Source organism: Pezoporus occidentalis, unplaced genomic scaffold (genome assembly GCF_034315485.1).
Source record: "Pezoporus occidentalis ecotype Australia unplaced genomic scaffold, CSIRO_AGI_Poc_V1 ctg199, whole genome shotgun sequence".
In the NCBI taxonomy this organism is placed as follows: domain Eukaryota; kingdom Metazoa; phylum Chordata; class Aves; order Psittaciformes; family Psittacidae; genus Pezoporus; species Pezoporus occidentalis.
Window position 1 is genome coordinate 920,762 of NW_026913844.1, and position 20,887 is coordinate 941,648.

A 20,887-nucleotide genomic window follows, 5' to 3' on the forward strand; every position below is an offset into this window, starting at 1 on the left:
GTGAAGAGCGGCGGGGAGCGGGCACCCGGTCCTGCCGAGAGCGAGCCGGGGAGCGCCGCAGCAGCCGGCCCGGCCCCGGACCGCCCTGCGCGGACCCCGGGAGTTCCCCTCCGCGTCGAGGCTCCGGAGCGGCGAGGATTGGCTGCTTCGGAAGACTTTGTGGGCACGCGTTACTTTTGCCTTCTCGTTGGGCTTCAGGGAGCATCGAAGGGAAGAGCTGCTTGTTTGCCTTTGCCTTTTTCCTCTTGAACATCCCCCACGCCCCGCTTCCGTGGTCTGGATATTCTGAGGGACTGCAAGAAGAAAGAGTTTTGCGGTTGTTTTGGTTTGTTGCTTTTTTTTTGTTTCTCCTCCCTGCCGTCCTTGAACTGAGTTTGTCCTCTGTGCATGCCTCTTCTGGAGCAAGGCTGGATCCTGAGCCTCAGTGCATGTGAGGGGCAAAGCCTCCTTAATATTCCTGCGGTAACTGTAAGATGTAAAGTGGATAATACGACTTCTTGCCAAAGGCTCCAATGAGTGGCACACAGTCCACAATCACGGACAGGTCAGTATAAGATGAATTTTCTTCTTTAATCTTGCCATTCATGAAATGTAGCATCTTCCCAGAGCTCCTGTACTTTGCCTTCTGACTGCAGTGACAGCGTAACAGATAGGATCCGAAAAGCAGGGATTAAATCAGAGTTTCGGGGAATCGGGACATAACCCAGGGTAGCTGCGTGTCAAGGTTAACTTTGAAACGGGAGTACTTCAAGTCCAACAGCTTTCAAGCCTGCCAGGCTTTGTGACAACCAGACGTTGCAATTCAGCTTCCAGAAAGGGCTGGTGCTGGGAGGAACACCAAAAGCGAGAAGTTAAAGATTGACAAGAGTTTAGGATACAGCCCGAATCTGCTGTAGAAGAAGCCTTTGCTTCTCGTTAGGTCAAGCACGGTGGCCTGCCAAAGAGAGGTCACTTCAGGTGAGGGCAGGAGGGGTAGTTGAGGAGCAGGAATGTCTGCTGGTATCTACCTTCGCAGTAACCTGTTCCTTGCTTTAGATAAACCTGCTCCGGCCTCTGGGCTTCTCTGCAGGTGCTGCCATGTGCATTTCATTACCAGGCTGGGGTTCTATGGGGGGCTGCTTCAGAGGCAGGAGGAAAAATGTGTTTTCTCTTGCAAGATTGAGCAAGTCAAGTAGGAAATCTCTTACATGCGCTTTTGAGACAGAAAGACGGAATTAATCATAGAATCATAGAATAGTTAGGGTTGGAAAGGACCTTGATATCATCTAGTTCCAACCCCCCTGCCATGGGCAGGGACGCCTCATGCTAAATCATATCCCCCAAAATTAATGTCTTTGATTATGTTCTTTTTTATGTTTTATTGTGTTTATTGTGAATTATGTTATTAATGTATTATGTTGTTATTGTGAGTATTTGGTGATTATGGTGTGAATGTGTGTGACAAAGGCCTCCCTGCTTTGGCCTTTCATGACAGATACAAGTGGTTCTGGCACAGGAGAGAAGCCAGGGCAGGGACAGAGAGGTGATGCTTTTGGGTGCCTGAAATCACCTTGTAGACGCCGAGTGTGGGCAGGAAAGAGCACAAGTATAGTCCTTTCTTGCAGTTAGGCATTTTCATGACTCTACAGTTATTGACAGATAGTACAGTGCCTGAGTGGTGTGAAAGGCCTCTACCACAGCTCAAAATCATGTAGTCTGTATTTATGGCTGTGCTGCTCATAGAGTACCAAGTCTTTGCAATGAATTGTATAGCGTAATTGAAGTAGCAGAAGAAAACTCCTAACTTCTTCTTTTGCAGTGCATGTCCATCCAATTCTTCTGTACCAGACAAGACGGTGACAGTAAAAAGGAGGCGGCTTTTCAGTGGCTTTGTGAGAATTTTGCCCTGTGCTTAAGGGTCTGTGTCTTATGGCAGGTTGCACGATATCGGAAGGAATGACAGGATCTCCTACCTAGAAGCAGTTGGGCAAAGCATGGAAAGGAAAAACACGAGGACAGGGAATTTAATTTGCTTCTTAGTAATACAAAATGCTTTCCATTATTGAATTGGAACAGCCAAGTTGAAAATGTAGCAGCGACAAAAAAAGGTCTCATTTCCTTTTGCTTTTAGTCATGTCAGGAGGATGTTTCTCTTCGGTTCACTGAGGGTTTGGTTCAAAAGACCTGTCTCCACAGCCCTCAGTTGGAGCTTTCAGGGGTGTGTGATGGTTGGGGGAATGCAGAGAAGCAGGGCCTGGTCTTGCCACTTCTCTTCACCTCTGGCCTGAAGGAACCCCAGCTTTGGGGCGTGAAGGGAATTCAGTTGTTGTGGCCCGTTTATTCCCTGGCTGAACCTTTCAGCAGAGCGCCGGATGTGGTGGTGATGTGTGTTCTCATCCTGCGGACATCTGCTTACTCGTGTCTGGAGCGAGGCCGCTCCTCTGTATCTACAGCATTGTGCAGGATCTGGAGGGAGTGGCTTTCGGTCCCTGTTGTCCTAGCAGTATGTTGGCCCAAAGCTTCCTTTCCCATTAGGCCTAAGAAGCCTCTGTATTGCCTCTTTAAATCCAGCTCTTGAGCCTGGAATGTAAAGCAGGTGCAATATAAATAAGGTCGGTGCTTCTAGTGTCATTAGATCTACATGGTATCAATCACATGACATGTTCAGTTCTGTCTGTATTTATCAGTGACTTTCTTTGCTGGGATCAAGTTGGGAACTGCCTTAAAGCAGAAAAACCCGGCTTGCATCTCTGCCAAATGGTATTATGAATATAACAGGGTAGCATAGGCCTGCATTTTTCTCCATATTAGCTTTACATAGTTGCATTTTACGTATGTGTAAGTGCTTAAATCCCTGTTACAGACAGCAAATATTTCCATTTCTGTCCCTTCAGTTTAAGATGGAGATCATACCATGTGTTTTTAAAGCTGTTTCACATTTCCCTTGACCAGGTTGCACTTGGCCCATCCTTTACATGTTTTGTCTTTTATGTTCTTGTTGGTGATAGCATGTACGGCGTAGAAGCATATATAAATCAGAGGATGTGTATGGATGGCCATTCCTAGTGCTGTTCTGCAGCCAGTATGATGGCCAGTTCATATCTCGTGTGTCTGGCATTATTTTCTCCATGGACCAAAGCTTAATTAGTTAATTTTGATAATGGTTGTGCTTCATCCCTGAGTTGGATTCTGTTACCCAGCTGGCTCATGAAGCAACATCATTTCCTTGCATCTTTTTCCTCCAAAGACTGAATGAGGAAATACCAGGTAATAAAAAAAGGTGTAACAGATGTTAAGACTTCTTAACAGTCTTCTAAGAGTGTAATGAATGTTCAGCAGAGTTACTGAAGAAGCATCTGACATGTGCCATTCCGAATCAGCTACTTAGCACTAGGAGAAACTAGAAGAAAGATTATCTTGCATTGTAGTACTTGGGGTTTAGAAATTCATAGGCAAAAAGTGGTCCAGGATAGCCATGGTGTCCTGCATGGCTTCTGGTGGAATGGGACACTAGGAACTCCAAGCAGTGAGATTGATTTCCCCCTTCTTTCCTTCAGGATGTTCTTTTACTTTGTCAGCTGCTGCTTTTCATAATCCTGCTGCCCAGTGGACCCTATCAAACAATTCATCTTCAGCCTTATTACTCTGCCACTTTATGTTTGTAAACATTTATACCCTCTTAATTTAATCCTCTCTTAGTTATGCTGTAGTTGTTTAGGGGCCACCTTAGGTGGCATTTATCTTGCTTAACTCACTAAGTCTTTGAGGTAGACATCTCTGTCTGAGCTGTTTGTCTAGAATGCGTTTGTAGTTTTAATGGAAGAAAATAGGCACATCTAGGGGACCATTTATTATTCTAAAGGAGGTATCTAAAGTTGGTGAAGTGAATGACAAAATGCCTGCTTGGCTTTACCTCTGGATTTAGGTGATACTTGCCATTATCTTTTGGCCTGAAAATATCTAGTGTAGTTCTGCCTCAGATTCCTGCCTGGTTACTACTGCTGGATCAGACAGACGTTGCTGGATGCTGTCAGTGTGAGGGGTTTTGGAAGGGGGAAGTTGGACTGCAGGGAGCATCTGAGCTGAGCTTCGGGACCTCACTGGGTGGCTGGTATGGCAGAGGAGGTGTTTTCCTGTTCCTTCTGAGCGACTGCATGCGAGTGCCCACATTGACTCCCCTTAGAGCTGTTCTGGCCCGGAGCGCTGGGGCAGGCTGCTGGCTTTGGGCGTTGCTCTGTTCTGCCGTTTGTGGCAGGCGACACATGGCTGAACGAGATAAGGGGTTTATTCTTTGCAAGGACATGCTGGAGCTGGGATGAAATTCGGCCATTTGCAGGCTCTGGTTGGCCACGAAGGGATGATCAGAACTCTGCTGTATCCTGTTATGACACTAAAGAAACATTTGTGTGCGAGTAATTTTTTGTGTCTCCCAGTTAACTGTATTTTTCTTCCTGTAACCATTCCAAACCCGCTGCAGAGTTGAGCAATTGCATGGCTACAGAACTAGCTTTATGCTGCTTTCTGTTTATTAAAGCACAAGAAAAGAATGGAGGCTCTTGCTGCCTTTTGCAGTACCTTGTTGGGGAACTGACTCTTCCTATGCAGTTGCTTGCAAATGAGTTTTATTTATAACAGTGCTGTAGTTTCTGTTGCTATGACTGGAAAACAGGAGAGGTAGAATTTACACATAATTACCCTTGAGAGGTTTTAATTGCTCATTTGCTCCTGACTTGGTACCAGAATAGACCCTAACTGTTCCTTACCTGCTTAGATGCACTTTTCCTGTCTTTGGCTGGCTGTAAGTCCCTGTACTAACTGGGGCTTCTTTAACTATATGGTGAGAAGAAAAGGTTTATTTTTTCCAGCAGGGTAAGGATAAGAACTTCATAGAAAGTCACACCTTAGTGTTACTGAGTAACTAGATGTTGTTATCACACATTCATTTAATTAGTAGAGTTTGTAAGGTCTAATATTTACGTGGGCTGCAGCACAATGTCTGTTTCAAGAGACCAAAAAGCGTTAGAGTCGTCGAGGCAAGTCTTGTGCTTTCCAGTGCTGTGCCTTTACTGTGTTTGCAAATCAGTAGTTGACGCAGTCTGTGCATAAATTCACTTTTGTGTTTTGCTTTTATTGAAGCTGTCAGAAGAGAGCACTGTCTGTGATGTTTACTGTTGGCTAGGAAGCAGATGCTCCCAGTTCATGCTGCATAGTTTATTAGGGCTTTTACTGGAGACAGAAGTTGAGGTGAGCTTGATTTTCTAGTTTTGAATAGAGCTGTGGGCGTCATGATTATTTGGGTGGAGGCAGGAGTGATATTTCATCTGTTAGCCCAATTGTATAATTCTTTCTCTGCACATAACTCCTGTTATGGCATTTATTAGTGTTTCGAATGGATAGATTAGGAGCAGTACTGGGATGTAGGCTACTTCAGTTTTAGACTTAGCAAAAACCTTGGCCACATCTACTCCTCCCCTTTGCTCCTGTGCACGATTGTTTGCACATTGGAGTGCTTTCAGGTCACTGCTCAGTTTAGGTAATGCCTACTGCTGTCCTGTTTAGAGGTGCCTGAGAAGAACCGTGCGTCTTACCCTTGGAGCAGAAGTTGCTGAGGTTACTGGTGAGCTTTGTGGGTGTTCAGTCGTGATCTTCTCAGACGAGTCTTTATAAAGCTGGCTTCTGTACTGATGACACAAGAAGAGTTTCTCGGTCCTTGAGGGTGACAGCATTAAACACAGTCTTTCTAATGGAAATTAGAGTAGTCTTCTGTTTGTCCTCAGAACTATTCTTCACCATATAAAAGTGATTTGGGCACTGAAGGTTATTTGTCAGCCTGTTTGTGAAGGTAGCATAGAGTGTTCGTGTATTTGCCAGGGAATGCGGTACAGACACCTGGACCAGTTATTTTACAGATTTGATGACTGTATCCCAGCATCTTTTGGTTATCTCAAGAAGTGAGGTCTCCTGCTGAATTCATGCCTTAAGTGTTTTGTGTGGATCCTGTGCAGTGAGTAGCTTCAATGCCTGCCTCCGTTACATTCATCAGTCCCCACCCTGGCCAGCCCAATGCTATAGCTTGTAGTTATGCAAAGTGCCTCAAAGAGGAGCAGTGTTTGCTTTGGTCTGGAGACTGAATTCTCCACTTAAACCTCTAGGTGGTCCTTCTGGGTCACTGGGGAAGTATGTTGGCTGTGCTGCTTGAAAGATAAGCTTAGGCTCTTGCTTTCAAGGCTTTATCCTCCATGTTTCTCATTGAATACCTCTTCCTTCCCTCAGAAAATTAGCAGTAGGAGACTTAATAACAAATCCCATTTGTATTATCCTTGAGTTTTTAGACTGAATGATGTGAGATGCTAATAAAATGGTTCTTACAGCATTCCTAAGGCTCTGCAAATACTCCTCTGCCTAAGCACTCTCCCTACTTTCACTTTAGTCCTGGGATTTTACCTATTTTGGGATAACTAGATCTTCCTTGTGTAAGAGATGTCAGTACACTAAGAGAAAATGGACTTGCATGCATGCTTTCTGGTAGGTGATCTGATGTTCTGTTTTGTGGCCCTGTTCTGGATGATTATTAGGTTTAAGGAACAGAAGTGTTAGTTCATGTCTCAGCTTGATTAAACTAAGGGTCAGGAGCGTGAATGTAGATAATGCCTTAACATCAGAAGAGAGGACTCAAAATAAGGACTGGGGAAACAGTAGCAAAGTAATTGGTAAAATGAAAAGAGATGTAAAACATGCAATGTTTGATCACGAATGTACAAGGGGTAAAATACAAGGCAGGATACATACAAAATAGGAGCATAGGAGCATCACACTTGGAAAAAGGCAGGAAAAAACAAGGTTTACTCATTTCTCTTTTGAAAGAAAACATGTAAAAATAAATACATTGAAAATGACAGGAAAAAGCAGTGTCCTTATGTTTCAGATGTAAGCGAGAGTATAAATAGCCAAACCAAAACAAACAGTGCTCAGACTCTGACATTCACTAATCGTCTGCTAAACATCACTTATGCTTTGTTATTCCTCTGCATCCTCTCCTTGAGTATTGTGTCTGTTTGACTTCTGAGACCAATGGGCAGGAACCCTTTCTTGCCTAGTTGCACCCAGTCTGATGCTAAATAAGAAGCATTGCTGTTTACATTTGTGGCAAACACTTAAATATTATCTTTGTGGCTATTTTAAGCTTTGTTTTGACAACACTGGAACTTCTGGGCTCTGGGCTCTCAGTTGGTAAGGTACTTCATTAAACTGCTCTGGCACTGGAAAAGCAAATGGATGCTGTCCCTCCTGAGCCATAGCATGAAAGTTACTGTACCTGAAGTGATTTGATTGTCAGCTGTCTGGATCATTGTCATATTAGTCACTTGGATACTGTCAAATGTCCTGCTGAAGATAGGCAGCATCCCTTGCAGGACCGGCATGCTAACAGTCTGTGCTGTCCTGAAAGTGGCACTGGGGTTGCAGTGCATCTATGGGCTCAGAAACACTAAACCTGTCATGATCTGGGAGCAGGGCTATGGATTGAACTGTGTGAATTGAGCAGAAGTGTCTCTAAAGAAGCGTTGCAGTGTCAATGCTAGAAACCTAAGAGAGAATCTCCACATTATGGGAGTTCTCCATAGCTCGCAGTTGGTGCAGGAAATGTGTATGTAAGGGCAAGACTCAGACTGGTTTGCATCTGCTCTTGAGCACTTGAAATACATACTGGAAGTCTTGAGAGAGACTGATGGAAATCTGAATTTTATCCAAGAGCCGTTTCTCCTTGAAGCCATGAGCAGCAGCACAGCTATTCCTGTTGATGTGAGAAGCTGATCTGGAATTTATTTGCAGGCTGTGAATCCTGGTTTATGGTGTCACAAGCAATCATTTTATCAAGAGCTTGGGTGACTTCCCAAGAGGAAGCAGTAATCTACGGAGAGTTAGATACTCTTATATGGAGTCCTGAGTGAATTGGAGTGCTGGAAGGGGATTGGGAAGCCTAGGTGGGACCTGACTTGACCTGAGCAAGCATTTCCCAGTGTGGAGGAAAAGACCCATCTATTTAATGAAGCACTAGACTGATCCGAGACAGGTACAGGATTCTGAGTCCACCACTCCCATAAACATACAAGCTTCAACTTGCAGGCTTACCTAAAGTATCTGATGGCTGCTTGAAAGTCTTTTTATGCTGTTACGATAGTGGCTGTTCGTGTAGCTTATTGGCAGCACATCAGACAAGGCGTCTCCTCTCAGTACTCCCGTGGCACAGAGGCACCATTGCATGCTCCTGTTTGTGCCCAGATGCAAAGAGGGTTCTGATGAGTAGGCTGAGATCAAAGCTACCAGAAAAGTGTTGGAAAAAGAGGAAAAGAAGAGAATTGAAGGAGGGAAGCTTAAATGAGCGAGGAGGGAAAAAAAGGAAGTAGGAAAAAGCTGCAGTGTAAGACATGAGAGAGTCAATAGGAAATGAGTGAGAGAAAGAGAGAAATGGGAGAGGTGGTGGCAACTGCCAGATAGGAGAGAGGTTTCCTGTCTGCCAACGTGCTCTGAAGGCACACGTCAGCTGTGACGGACTAAAACCCTGACAAGCCAGGGCTACAACTGTCTTGAGCTTTCAGTGGAGGACTGAAGGTACCCATTTGGTGTCTGGGAGTAGCTGTTTCTTGAGGAGGCTGTGCAGATACTGTTTGGGACCAGAAAGTTCTTTCAGTTGTTGTAATGCCTTCTAACATTTTACTGTGGTTTGAGTGACAGCGAGTCCCATACAGCAGTATTAGAGCCACGATGATAGTGATTCCTGGTCTTGTGTTAGGTGGCCTTCGAAGTTGGTGCTTGCAAGTAAGAAAATAGTGTGGTTTTGTGAGCTGTGTTGGTAAGATGGCTTTTTGCACCTTTTGACTAAATGTTATGGGATGTCCCAAATAAGCTGTTCTTTTCAGATAGTTTCTGGGTTTAAAACAGTGATTTTTTTTCCCCACTGCTGCAGACTGCTCTGTAGTCATCTCGCCTAGCTTAGGCAGTGTTAACAACTCAGTCAAACAACTAACAACCAAGTTAACAACTTTGACTGGATGTGCAGGGGGAGCTGTAATAGAGAGAAGGGGAATTTCGATGAAGTGAACTCCCCAAGTGTAAGGGAGGGTGGGAAATGATGGTTTATCAGAAATACTTGCATGTCAAGGCTGCAAGTTCTTAGCTGAGAGATCTCACAGCGATGAAGTGCAGCTCTGCAGTTGGCAATTTGTTCTTGTTGTCTGTTGAGAGGCACAAAATGATAGGTTGTGGTTTGCCCTGCGTAGTCCCTGCGGTTTCAGTAGCGGAAGTGGTTCATGTGGGTGCAGATCTCATCTTAGCCAACCGACAAGCTCAATCATTTTGGCTGGTGAAGGTGGTGTGGGGATACTGCAGAGAGAGCCGTTTGGAATTGTTGTGGGATTTGCTTTGTTGGGAGGATGCGTCAAAGTCTGCAGGGCACTGGTAAAACAAATACCTTTGTCATGGTCTTCTCTACCCTTGAATTAAAACAGAACCATCAGTAGTAGATGAAAATGTCTTGCAGGAGTTCAGGAATGGGTATATGACCTAAAAGAACTTTCCTCTGTTACAATCTCATGGAATCACTTCAGTAGCGAGTGTCTTGGTTTGAGAATACTTCATGGTTGGTAAGTATAACGCTGCCAAGCACTGCAGCCCTTTGAGCAATACTGAAAGCCCCGAGTTCTACACTCGGATATGTCAGGTCTATGAAGTTATGTAAAATATTCAGCCCACTCACATTATGGAAATCGTGGTGAGAATAAAACCCTGTAATACTCGGGGGAAGAAGGAAAAGGGGGGAAAAAACCCAAACAAAAGGCAAGCAGATTCCTCTGTTCTTCCAGTGTGGAAGATGCAGGAATGTTGGTGATAGCTTTAAATGCTAGAGGGTTGTTTAGTTTGGAAGTTAACCAGTGCAGCTTCAGCTGTATGTATTGCATAGCAAACCTTGACCTTCTCTCCCTTTTCCTTTTAGTTGACGACTTATCAGGTTTTACACTCGTCAGTGAGACATTAACTGTATTTTTCGGTGTCTGCACCTGCTCACCCACGCCTTTGACTCCCCCTCCATCCATGGGGTATCTGCCTGGGTTCTGGCCCTTGTAAGCCAGGCACATGGTCCCCTGGTTTAGGCCAGAGAAGCACTTCTTTCCTGGTAATGTGAAACGTGCCTGCCTGGTTGTGAGAGGCAGTGATGCTGCCTGGTGGGTGCCAGGCGGAGGGGAAGAGTCCCTGCAGTCTCATGGTGGCTTGTCTTGACAGTTAACACCAGCCTTCCTGGAGGAAGCTTTTTTCTGCAGGAGAATTCCTGGGTCACACGTGAAGCAGATAATGAAGTTTAGCTGGCAGGGGGAGAGGAAATAGCCTTGCCAACAGGTTTGAGTTTTGGGCAGCCTGCAGATCCGAGTCGTCTTGATGGAATTGAGCCAGATAGAGAGAACCTGCCCCTTTTCCCTTTTCCCGTCCCTTTTTTTTCCTGGTAACTTTTATATCCTCATGGCTCTGCAGGTACTGGGAGGCTGCTTCACTGAGCCTGCCTGCAGTGACAAGAACACCACAGTAGCTTGGAGCATGCTGAAAATCTTGCTCCATCTGTTGCTCCTCGCATGCAGAGAAAATGGCTCCTTCAGATCTATAACGTGCTTCTTGGTATATTGATGGGGTTTGATCATTTCTTGCATTAGAAAACGGCTGCAGAAGCTCACTGAGGTTTGTAATTGGTTGTGAGGACAGGCACACGCTTCAAACAAGGACTGTTCTGTTCAGGGGCCTTGTTTGTTTAAATCCCCACGTGAAATCTCTTCAGCTTCTTCTCAAAGTTGTATTTGGATCGGTTTGCCAGGGTAGTAAATTTGAAATACAACGATTAGCTGTATGGCAAGGAGAAGCCTACTGAAATATCTGGGACCTCAAAATGGAAAGCTTGTTTCCTGTGGGATTTGAAGAAATGCTTGCTCAGTCGTGGTAAAACCAGCAGCATTCCTGAAGGTGGTCGCATGCTCCGAGCTCTGCATCCTCCCTTTGTCTCTGGTACCTCTCCAGCTGTGCGTGCACTGGGTATAGATGTCAGGCTGCATGAGTCTGGCACAGGAATAACAGATCTGTGGGGCAGCCCTTTGTCAGTGACAAATACTTCGGTTGTCACCGTGGCCCCAGGATCTGTTTCTCATTGGCAGTCAACCCAATTCAGTTGCGTGATAATGTGTAGGAAGAAATGCCCAGTAGCAAATGAATTTTGTCTTGTAAGATTGCAAGCCATCTGTACTCTTCCCCCTCCTCTCTCTTTTCCATCACGTGGAGATGTTTGCTTTAGATTAAAGCACTTCTGTTGGTTGGCATCCTGGTGGTTTCCATGCTGATTACACATATTCCATTTCAGAACCCCAGAAGGCAGAAAACACCTTGGGAGAAACTGCCTTACTGCGTGCTGTTCACAAGTATCAAGATGACCCTCTTTCCCTTCCTGATTTAATGCACTGAGTACAGTGACAAGTACTTAATATCTCCGTTTGCAGGTTTCTTACACATCATTTGTTACTTAAACTCAGCTGTTGGTTGTGGTGATAACACCACATTTTGTTTAATCCTGCGAGGATGTTTGACTGTGGACAACTGCTGATGGGTAGTGAATGTGTTCAGTTAAGACAGTGTAGTGGAAATTGGAGAGGGAGGTCTGTATACTGGCATTTGGAGCGTGCCTTGGTACAACATTGAGGGAGTTGTGGCTTCTTCCGAGCATGGAGGACTGTCTGATCCAGCTGATGAGAAGTACAAGTAAATTCAAGTTTTTATAGGTAAGCTGCATGCATTCTGTGTTGAAATGGAGATGATAATACTTAGTTCTGTATACTTGACCATCAAATCTTGTCTGAAAAGCAGCTGCAATTACTGTGTAATAATTTGCCTGGTTTTAGCAATATTGCCCCTCCAGAAGCTAAAGCAGGGACTGTCTTTTGGGGCTCCAGCCATGCTCAGCTTGTGAGGAAATACACCATCATAATTACACAGGTATAACCAGCTGTGTGAATGCTCTTGTTCTGGACGGTTGAAGTAAGAGGCAGATGCGCTGGTGTAGCTGCAATGCTGAAGCTTTAGCTAAAACCTTTAGTTTCTCATTGCCCACCTCCTGACCTCTCACATGGCTTTGATATTAGTGTGCTGTAAAGCATCATGATTGCTGGGAAGGGGGAGATGGAGAGCCCTGGAAAAGATTGTCGATTATGCATTGGCTTGAGGGCAAAGGGGAAATGTCAATAGTACAGACTCTGAAATTAATTCTAGGGGAGGTAACACAAACGGGTGTTTGACTCGTAGACAATGTCTGGAAACACTGGGAACTCTCAATACCAGTGGTATTGAGTGGAACATACCAGTGGTATGTTCCTTGTTGCACTGAAGCAATGAGGGGATGCAAGTATGTTCTAGTGCATTAAAGGAATGGATTTGTGCATTTTCAGAGGCTGGGGCTATGCTTACAGGTACTGCTACCTTGCTGCTTTCAGAATTTGGGAATGTAAGGCTACAGATGCGGGATACATCTGTATTCCACATCAGATCAGTATCTATAGCAGTAATGATAAAGCTGGTACTGATTTGCTTATGGGGTCAACATTTGATGCACATCATGTCCTTTAATTATTTTATGTTTAACGTACTGTAAAGCTGGGCTGGGATGATGGATACAGTGAGTTGAGAGCATCCTGCAGAATCCCCTGGAAAGGCTAAGTAAAACTGTCCCTGCATGCACAGTTCTCGATACCTACTGAGCCGTGGGTAGAGGTTTTTTAAGCCTGAAAGTAGTTTATTGCTGAAAATGTCCAGCTTTAGAGTGTACCATAACAAGGTATTGAGTGCTGAAACAGTGTTCCTGGTCTTTGAATTATGGCCCAATTTTAACAACGATGTTCAGCAGTTTGTTATGAATGAAGGAGATTTTGCCCTAGAAAATGGAGCATCCTTCCTCTCATTTTTCTCTCTTTACAAATTGTCAGCTATACAGTAATTACTTGTCTCTCTCTCTTTTGTATGCTGCTTTGGCACTGCCTCAAGTTTGAATTTAGTGATTGGCATAAATACCGTATTTTGGAGCTGGTCTGGGGGGCTGCCTCTTTCCTTCTTGCTTTCTTCCTCTTTTTTCCGTAGCAGTCTTACTGGAATCGCTTGAACTTACTTCAATGACAGGATGAGCAAAACATTTATTTAGATAGGCTGTTCTGAACCGTTTAATGCCTTCTAAAATTGTTCATGGTAAAAGATGAAGGAAGGAAACAGTATGACCTTTTAAACGAAGCTCCTTATATCCTATTTTCCTATGCCAGAAGTCAGCCCAGACAATGAGAGACTGAAAGCATTTGGGTTCTCTTTCAAAAAGGTTCTTTCACTTCTTGCTGTGACGGATAGGTGGTTGGTTTTGATGTGTCACAGACTGAGCAGACTTCACAGCTGGGTTTTACTGAGTGTCCATATTTGTACCTAGAACTTGCTTGCTTTAATTACTGCCTGTAGCTAATTGTCCGATAGCAGGAAATGGTGGGTCGTTCTGTGACGTTTCCCTTTGGTGAGCACATTCTTCACTTCAGTAATACATACTATCAATAAATGCTTACAATTAACAATTGAGCTTCAGGTTTTAATGACTTCAGGGTTCTCTTCTTTTGAAGATGATTGTTTTAAGCGCTGCGTTTTGCTTAGGGTTAATGCAGCCATGCATTAAAAGCAGACAGATAGGGTTCAGTCTTGTAATGATTGACTCTGTAATGTGGGTTGCCAGTCTAATCCTAACTTGTGCTGATATGTGCTTTTTAGCCAGCTGGCTGGAGCCCGGAAAGTGGGTTTTGTTCTGAGGGGAGCTGGGGGTTTTGTGTGGTGAATCATTCAGTGAGGTGTATAAGAAGTCTGGTTCTATCTCAAGCAGTAGAGAGCTGTTACATTTTCTTACCCTCTGCCCCATGGTTTGTGTTTGCCCACCCTGCTCAGTTTATCACTTTCATGTCTAAATCATCCTTGCTTTTTTCCTTGTGGATAGTACTTCTCTGAGGCTTGTCCTACATTTGATTTGGTATCCTCTTATTTCTTCTCTGTTAGTTTTTAATTCATATTTTGCCCGGCATTCTGCAGATGCTGTCCCTTGAGTTTCACATAGTGACTGCTGACGCTGTGCCCAGTGGGGGTATTTCTTAGGGGGTCCTTGTCTGGTATCTAGGATCCTAAAAGCATTTGGTTACCTCTCGTGTAGTTATAATGCTCTGAAACCAGAAAACTTGCAGGTCTTGTGGCTTACATGTCCATTGCTAGCGCTCAAGTTTAGCTTTCCTTCCCAAGTATGTTATACATGCCAAGTATCTGTACCTCACAGAGTGCCACGCAGACTTCTCTTATTAGTCTTTTGAAAAGGAATTATGGTGGTGATTTAAGATTGAATGGCTGAATGCTGCTCAAATAATCTGGATAGTCTTTCTATTTCAGCAGTTGTTGAGCTACTTTTTCACTGCAAGAATAATTTCCTGTTTCTGTTTCCTAGTTTTCAAATGAAGTTCCAGTAATTTAAGGCACGTTTCTAAGCAGCTAAAATAATGAAGAGTTGGTGTATTTGGAGCAGTGTTTTAATACAATTATTACTTTATCTGACGTAAGCTCTCCTTAAATCATCTACTGTGACTTGCAGAAATTCCTAAGAGGAAGCTTCTGTATCTTTAACTTCCTCTGCCCATTATGTAATGCACCATACTTCAGATAGTGAAATGAAATATTAACTCGTGTATTCATCAAGTTGTCTTCTGTTTCCCATCCAGCAGGCAAACAGAAGATTTAATAGTCGTATGGTGCTTGCGATCGCTGGCATTTCGGGCCAGTAGAAGTTTATGAAAGAAGGCAATCTGTGCTGTGAAGGCAGAGAGGGTGAGCTTACCCACTGCGCATGGCAGAAAGGAATCGTCTGCAGGCGGTGGAGCAAGTGCGGGTGACAGCTGCAGGTCGGGCAGTGTTTGTGTGCTGCTGCGGTCAGAAGCTGCATTGGAGGATCAGTATCAGTTCTGTGAAGACAGAAGGTCAAAGACCAAGATGTGTCTTAAAGCAAAAACGTACATGATTTGAAAATAAGGCAGCATAGGCATAGGGATAAAAGAACAGGTATAGTTTATAGCTCTCTTGGTGATAAGGGAGAAGTGCTGATGCTAATGAAGCGAGAGCGTTCTGACCTTTTTTTAGGGGGGAAGACACTCACTGTACTTTCCTAAAGAGAAGTTCAGTGCCTGCAACATCCTTGTGACTTCTCAGTAGGTATCTGCATTCTAAATAGCGGCCTGCTCTTTTTGGACTTGAAAACAGCCGGATGTTTCTCAGATGGCTGAAAGATGCAGGTCAGCCTAGGTGATGCAGGATGCAAGAACCTCTGAGTTCTTGCAGTAGCTTGTTGAAATATGTCTGATTTCTTGTATATCTTCTTCCCTGTACTGTTATATTTACTTTCTCTCTCAAAATGCATAGGAGTCTTGCTAGTTCCCACTTATTTAAGATGCTTGGGATGGATTTGGTGGCTTTGTGTAAAATATGAGAAATTAACATCCTGAGCTCAGAATGAAAGGGAGAGAATGAGGGTCACTGCTTGTAACATACGGCTCTATAAAGTATTAAGGAACTCTGATGGGGGAATAACCTTTCTGCTTCTTGTTTGTGATTTTAGGGGCTGAGGAAGTGCATTGGCAAGCTATTGGTATACTGATGTAACGTGTTATAATGTTAGATACTCATTGACAAAAAATGCATGTATCCCCCTATCCCACATCCTATTTCAGACTGGATTTCTTCATCCTTGCCACTTCGAACTTCCCCCAGATTGTGAGATTTGCCTCTTCAGCTGAGCTGCAAACGGGGTGCTCAGTGTTTGGTGTGTTAAAGCCTTAGGTTTTGTTGCAGAAATTCAACCAGCAGCAGTAGTGATCAGATGCAGGACTCTTCTTGCTGCTCCATGTATTTTTTTCACAGGGGTGTGGGCTCCTGTCCTTGGGGACCACTTCGCTTCCGCTCTATGGAGCTCTGGGAAGCTGTTCTTTTCCCATGCCTGGCTCCTTATTGGGGTAAAGGTCTGTGAATTCTGCATAAATATTTACCATATCCCAGCCTAACCAGCTGAGAGCTGCTAGTACTGTTACTGAGCAAGAAGTTGCTTGCAGGGCATGTGGTTTGTATATGGGCAAGAAGCAAAGCGTTCCTTAATCAGTAGAGTGCAAGGGAGGGAACAGGGACCAGGATTGCGGGCACTTGAGGAGGAACGATGGAACAGAGAGATTGGAAAATTCTGGAAAGTGAAACCTGAAATACGCAGGCTTGTAACTTGTGGTGTGGTAATTCAGAAGCACTGATTTGATTTAATTGTCTCACATTTTCTTACGCTACTTCTAAAAGGACAGATCTGGCTCCGTAAGGAGCAGTTATCTACTGACTTTTTTACCATCTTTCCTGTGCTCTTAGGAGAGATGTCACTTTCCACATCATTAAAAAAGAAATCTCTTTTGTGTGTTTTCTTCCCTAATGCTCCTTTCCTTCCATCGTCCAGGTAACTGCAGAAATCTGTGCATTTAACATAGCGACACTACAGTCCTACTTCTATCTTTGCTACCTCTAATTTCTTCTCAAAACCTGGTTGCACCAGACTTGCTTTTTTTTGGTCAAAGATTTAGTGTTATTATTATTTTCCTCCAGATTGTTTTCTTCTTACGTCCTGTGGCTGAGCGAGTACCGAGGGAAGGAAATCTGGGAAAGCAGAGTAGGAAGCAAGATATAAGCTTCCATTCCTGGATCTCTCTTGTTTTTACACTGTTTCCTGGCAGCTGCATTGGTTTGTACTTGAAAGGAATGCATTGTGCTGCTTTTTTCCCAAAAGCTGGAGAAAAAATGTTAATAAAAATTACTACTTAAAAACTGTAAGTTTTATTATGTGCATAAGCAAAAAAAAACCTGCCTCCAGAAGTCAGGTCTTACATGACTGGTCTGTGTAGTCCTGCAGCGATCACACTGGATAATAAACCTGTTAAAAATCAGTTATTTATATACCCTTCCCCATCGTAAGTAAGAAATCTTTGCCTCAAGTCGTGATGCATAGCACCTTTGTGATATTTTGAGTCTGGGCATAATAAGCTTCAAAAGGTGGCTGGTGTTTTAGCAAGCAATGGTCTTTCAGCAGTTCAGTATGGAAGGAAAGAAGCAATCAGGACTGGCCCTGCTTACTTATGCTGGAGCCTTCCATATGGCTTTTTTGCAGTGTGAAAGAAATCTTAGAGCAAGAAATGAACAAATGAAACAGGCTCCAGAGTTCATTCTCATTGTACTTTTCCATAAGTGCTGTTTCCGTACCCTGTGCTTAAATCCCTTTTTCTACTTGATGCTTTTCCCGATAGACTGAAGTTTCATTTGGATTCCTCAGAGTGTTTTTGACTTTGGAATAATGACGAGAAGGCTGCAATATCTATTTCTGGAGCTTTAAGAGTGTTTCATGGTACAAATGCATTTCTTTTTCCAAGTGGTGATGCCAGGAAGAGATTTTTTTTGTTGAAGGGGGATTGAAAATGTCCCTTGTGGAGTAAAAGCATAACCCAGCCTTCAGGCGTATTCCTGTTGCTGTCCTCCATTTCTTCGCTGACCTCAGAGGTTTCAAATGAAGTATTTTACATGCAAATTGCAAGAGAGGATTTTGAGTTTTTTGGGGATATAATAAGGAATCTTCTACAGTGTTTGCTCTTATGATTAGAGAGCAACTTAGATATTGTAAACTCATGGTATTTCCCTCCACGAGGGCAATATGCAGTGTTATTGAAGGGTAAACTGAGGCACACAGCTAGGGAACGTGGATTTCCATGGAGGGGGACAGATCTGGGTCTGACCATCCCTTCCAAGCACTGCTTGTTGGAACGTGCTGTTTGGACTGCTGAAGTTGGTAAAGTTCCTCTGTGCAGTGAAGGAAATGGGAAACAACAGTGTTTTAAGTAAAATGTAGTTTAGTAAAGTAAGGATATTGGCCTGCTCATCATGTATTATCACGTAATACACTGGGTATCGCTTCATAGAGGAGCATTAGGGAGAAGCATTAGGAAATACTTGGTTTTAAAATGTGATCCAGGTTTAAAAATATCTCTGTTTTGACACCCTCTTTATGCCTTAGCACTGGCTGCTCGGTGCACGTGATTCTCACTCGGGCATGAATAAACTGGGTATGAAGCTCTGCTCTGGGATTTGCAACGACTTTTCCCTTGCTTCCTTAACTCTTTGTGATTCCACGTTGGCTTAAGGAAAGTACTGGTCTTATTTCTTGTTTTCCTCCTGTCCTTTGGGTCGTATACCAGGACTCTGTAAGGAAGGGCTGTGCTGGCCTGTGAGTATCGGAGTAGCTGGCTATGTACTGGGCTTTTTGCTTTCCTCTGGTTACCATTTTCTTTTTGAGAGCTGACATTTTCTTTTTGGATTTGTGAAATTCCTAGAAAATGAGGAGTTGGGCAAACCTTTCAAAATACAGACCAATGAAATGCAGCTTCCCACTATTTAGAAAATGATAATGCATGCCACTGGAAAAGATAGAAGCATGGAAAATACAAGCTCTAGCTGGGAAATTATGGCATGCTTAGAACCATGGAGCGCAGAGATATAGGGGTAGGAGCTGATTTCTTTGGCTTCCTGTCTGCTGTGTAATTGTAGCCTTGATGCAGTTGTGGCTTGGAGATTATATTTGGTACCAGCACGCATTGGACTGGGAAGCACAGAAGTTGTGGTGAGTGTAAGTCTAAAATATTTGGTCATGAGAACTAAGGAAATGCAAAAGAAAGTAACTGCTATTAATGCATTAAGTAGTTTGCTGCAGTTTTATCTTTAATAGGCCCCATGATTTTTGGGGGAAAAAAGTGTAATTTTCTGAAGAATGGTAATTGAAATCACCAAAAATTATATTGGCAGAGTTGGAGAGCTTTTATGGCAAAGGCTAAAATAGAGATCTTACTTTCTGTCTCCTCCTGCTGTATGTGCAGGCTGGGATGCTTGTTAATGGAGAGCCAGGCATCGCAGTGCCTGGGGCATGGTTAGAGCCCTGGGAAGATTTACATTAATCAAACACAAACAGACAGTGTAGCGTGAAGAAATTTCTATCCCGCTAGCACTGCTCACCAACTTAATTAGGTTATTGGGGCAGAAAAAGAAAACAGCCCCTTCACCCTCCAATCCTTCTTCCCCAGGGCTTGACCAGTCAGACAAGCTGGAAGAGCAGTAAGCTCCTTGCCCCCCTGTTTAGACCTCCCACTTTCTTTCCCCGGCTGACAGAAAGAGGCATGCTTTCATTCTCACCCTCTTTCCTGCCCTCTTCTCTCCTAAAACAATCCAGAGGCTCTGTTTCTCTGAGCCTGTGTGCTTTTCAGGTGCCGCGGTGGTCGGGTGTTTTCAGGATGCCTGAAAACAAAATACGTTATGTGGCAGAGTGTAACAGGCTGGAAGTGGATCGAAGGAGAAAAATCTCTCTGCCCTATGCCTCTCCTTTGTTCGTGTGTCTTGTGTGATGCAGTTTCTTTGATCAGTGATCCCATTTAATAACATGCATGCACATGCATATGTGTATATAGACATGTACATACATATAGTACATACAGAATGTAGATATCTGTGTATTGTGTGTGCATAAATACATATATAGGCATATATTGTTCTGTCCCTCAGGAGAGTTGGAAATGCTAGATTTTAAAATCCTAGCTCTCCTCTAATTTCTCGTTGTATGCAGTCTCCCATATATGCATATGTGGGATGTACGTGGATGCTGTTATCTGTGCGTCCATTAGCAGCGCAGCTTTGGGCCACAGCTGATGGTGGTTGGGAGGAGGTGGGAGAAAAGAGGTGGAGTTTCTTCCCTTCCCTCAAGTGGCCAGTGAAACAATCAGGCAGATGCCTCTCAAGGACATCGGATAAGCGTGAAAAAAAGAGAAAGCTTCCAAGAGGGGTAGCTTGAACTCCTTGGAGAGGACTTGGTCTCAGTGTACTCCCCCTGGAAATGGGCCTTTGGCATCTCCCTGTTCAGATGACTTTGTCTTGTGAAACAGGTAATATCTGTCTTTGTTCCTACTCTGTGACATAGAAATATACTGAAAGATCTGAAAATAGCTTCCTTTAATGCAGGGAAGAGAAAAAAGGTTTTTCCTTTAGTATGTGTTGGTGAAAGGGTGGGTGGGGGAATGTTATTCTAATTTTTTTCTCTTTTAATAGCTGCTATGTGAACCTTTGTTACTCTCCTATATTTTCATTGTAAAAACAGACAATTAAATATGCTTGCTGCAGAAATCTGTGCCTTGGTATTTCAGCTCAAGAACAAAGGTTTTGACAGCTAGGAAAGATGCCTCAGATGTAGATGCTGGCAGCACTACCTTCTTTCCATTTCCCAACGCTGAATTGCATACCAGCATGTTAGCAGAACCTTCTCACCAGCTTTTGCAGTCTAAATGAATGTGATTTTCAATGATCTGATATTTTTATGTGTGTTGATGTTAAATTACCCATTAGTGTTCAAGAAACCATCTTGGAGTGTTTTCAGTGGTGTTTTCTTCCTGAATGTGTTTTTCACTGATCAAATCTCCTCCTTCCCCCCCCCTTTATTTTATTCTAAAGTATTCTAAAGATTAAGCAAATTGTATCAGTAGAGGGTAGTCATAATGATGGTCTGCACAGTACTGTTGGTGCAGAACTGAGACAGCGTAAACCTAGGGATAGCCATTGAGAGACTTCTCTGTATTTGCAGTAGTTTCTGCTAATGTTGGGTATGAGGATTAAACGTAGAAGGGCTGCGAGATGCTGGTTGCTGCTGGGGAATTTGGTTTTTGCATATACATGTGGATGTAGAAAGTGTATGTGTAAAAAGCCTTTTTTTGAG

The 20,887-nt window shown here is 43.6% G+C and overlaps 1 protein-coding gene across 3 annotated transcripts in view; it reads left to right on the forward strand.

Annotated features, from left to right (window-relative positions):
* Positions 1–406: 406 nt before the first annotated feature.
* Positions 407–20,887, forward strand: part of ARHGEF12 (Rho guanine nucleotide exchange factor 12) — a 70,295-nt gene continuing 49,814 nt past the window's right edge. For 2 of the 3 annotated variants that reach the window (XM_062617639.1, XM_062617640.1), the window contains exon 1: positions 407–544. In XM_062617639.1, the coding sequence (XP_062473623.1) occupies positions 513–544 (32 nt within the window). In that variant the 5' untranslated portion in view covers positions 407–512. Of the gene's footprint in view, positions 545–19,533; positions 20,064–20,887 lie in introns of those variants that run through there. The other variant, XM_062617641.1, reaches the window with a different exon arrangement.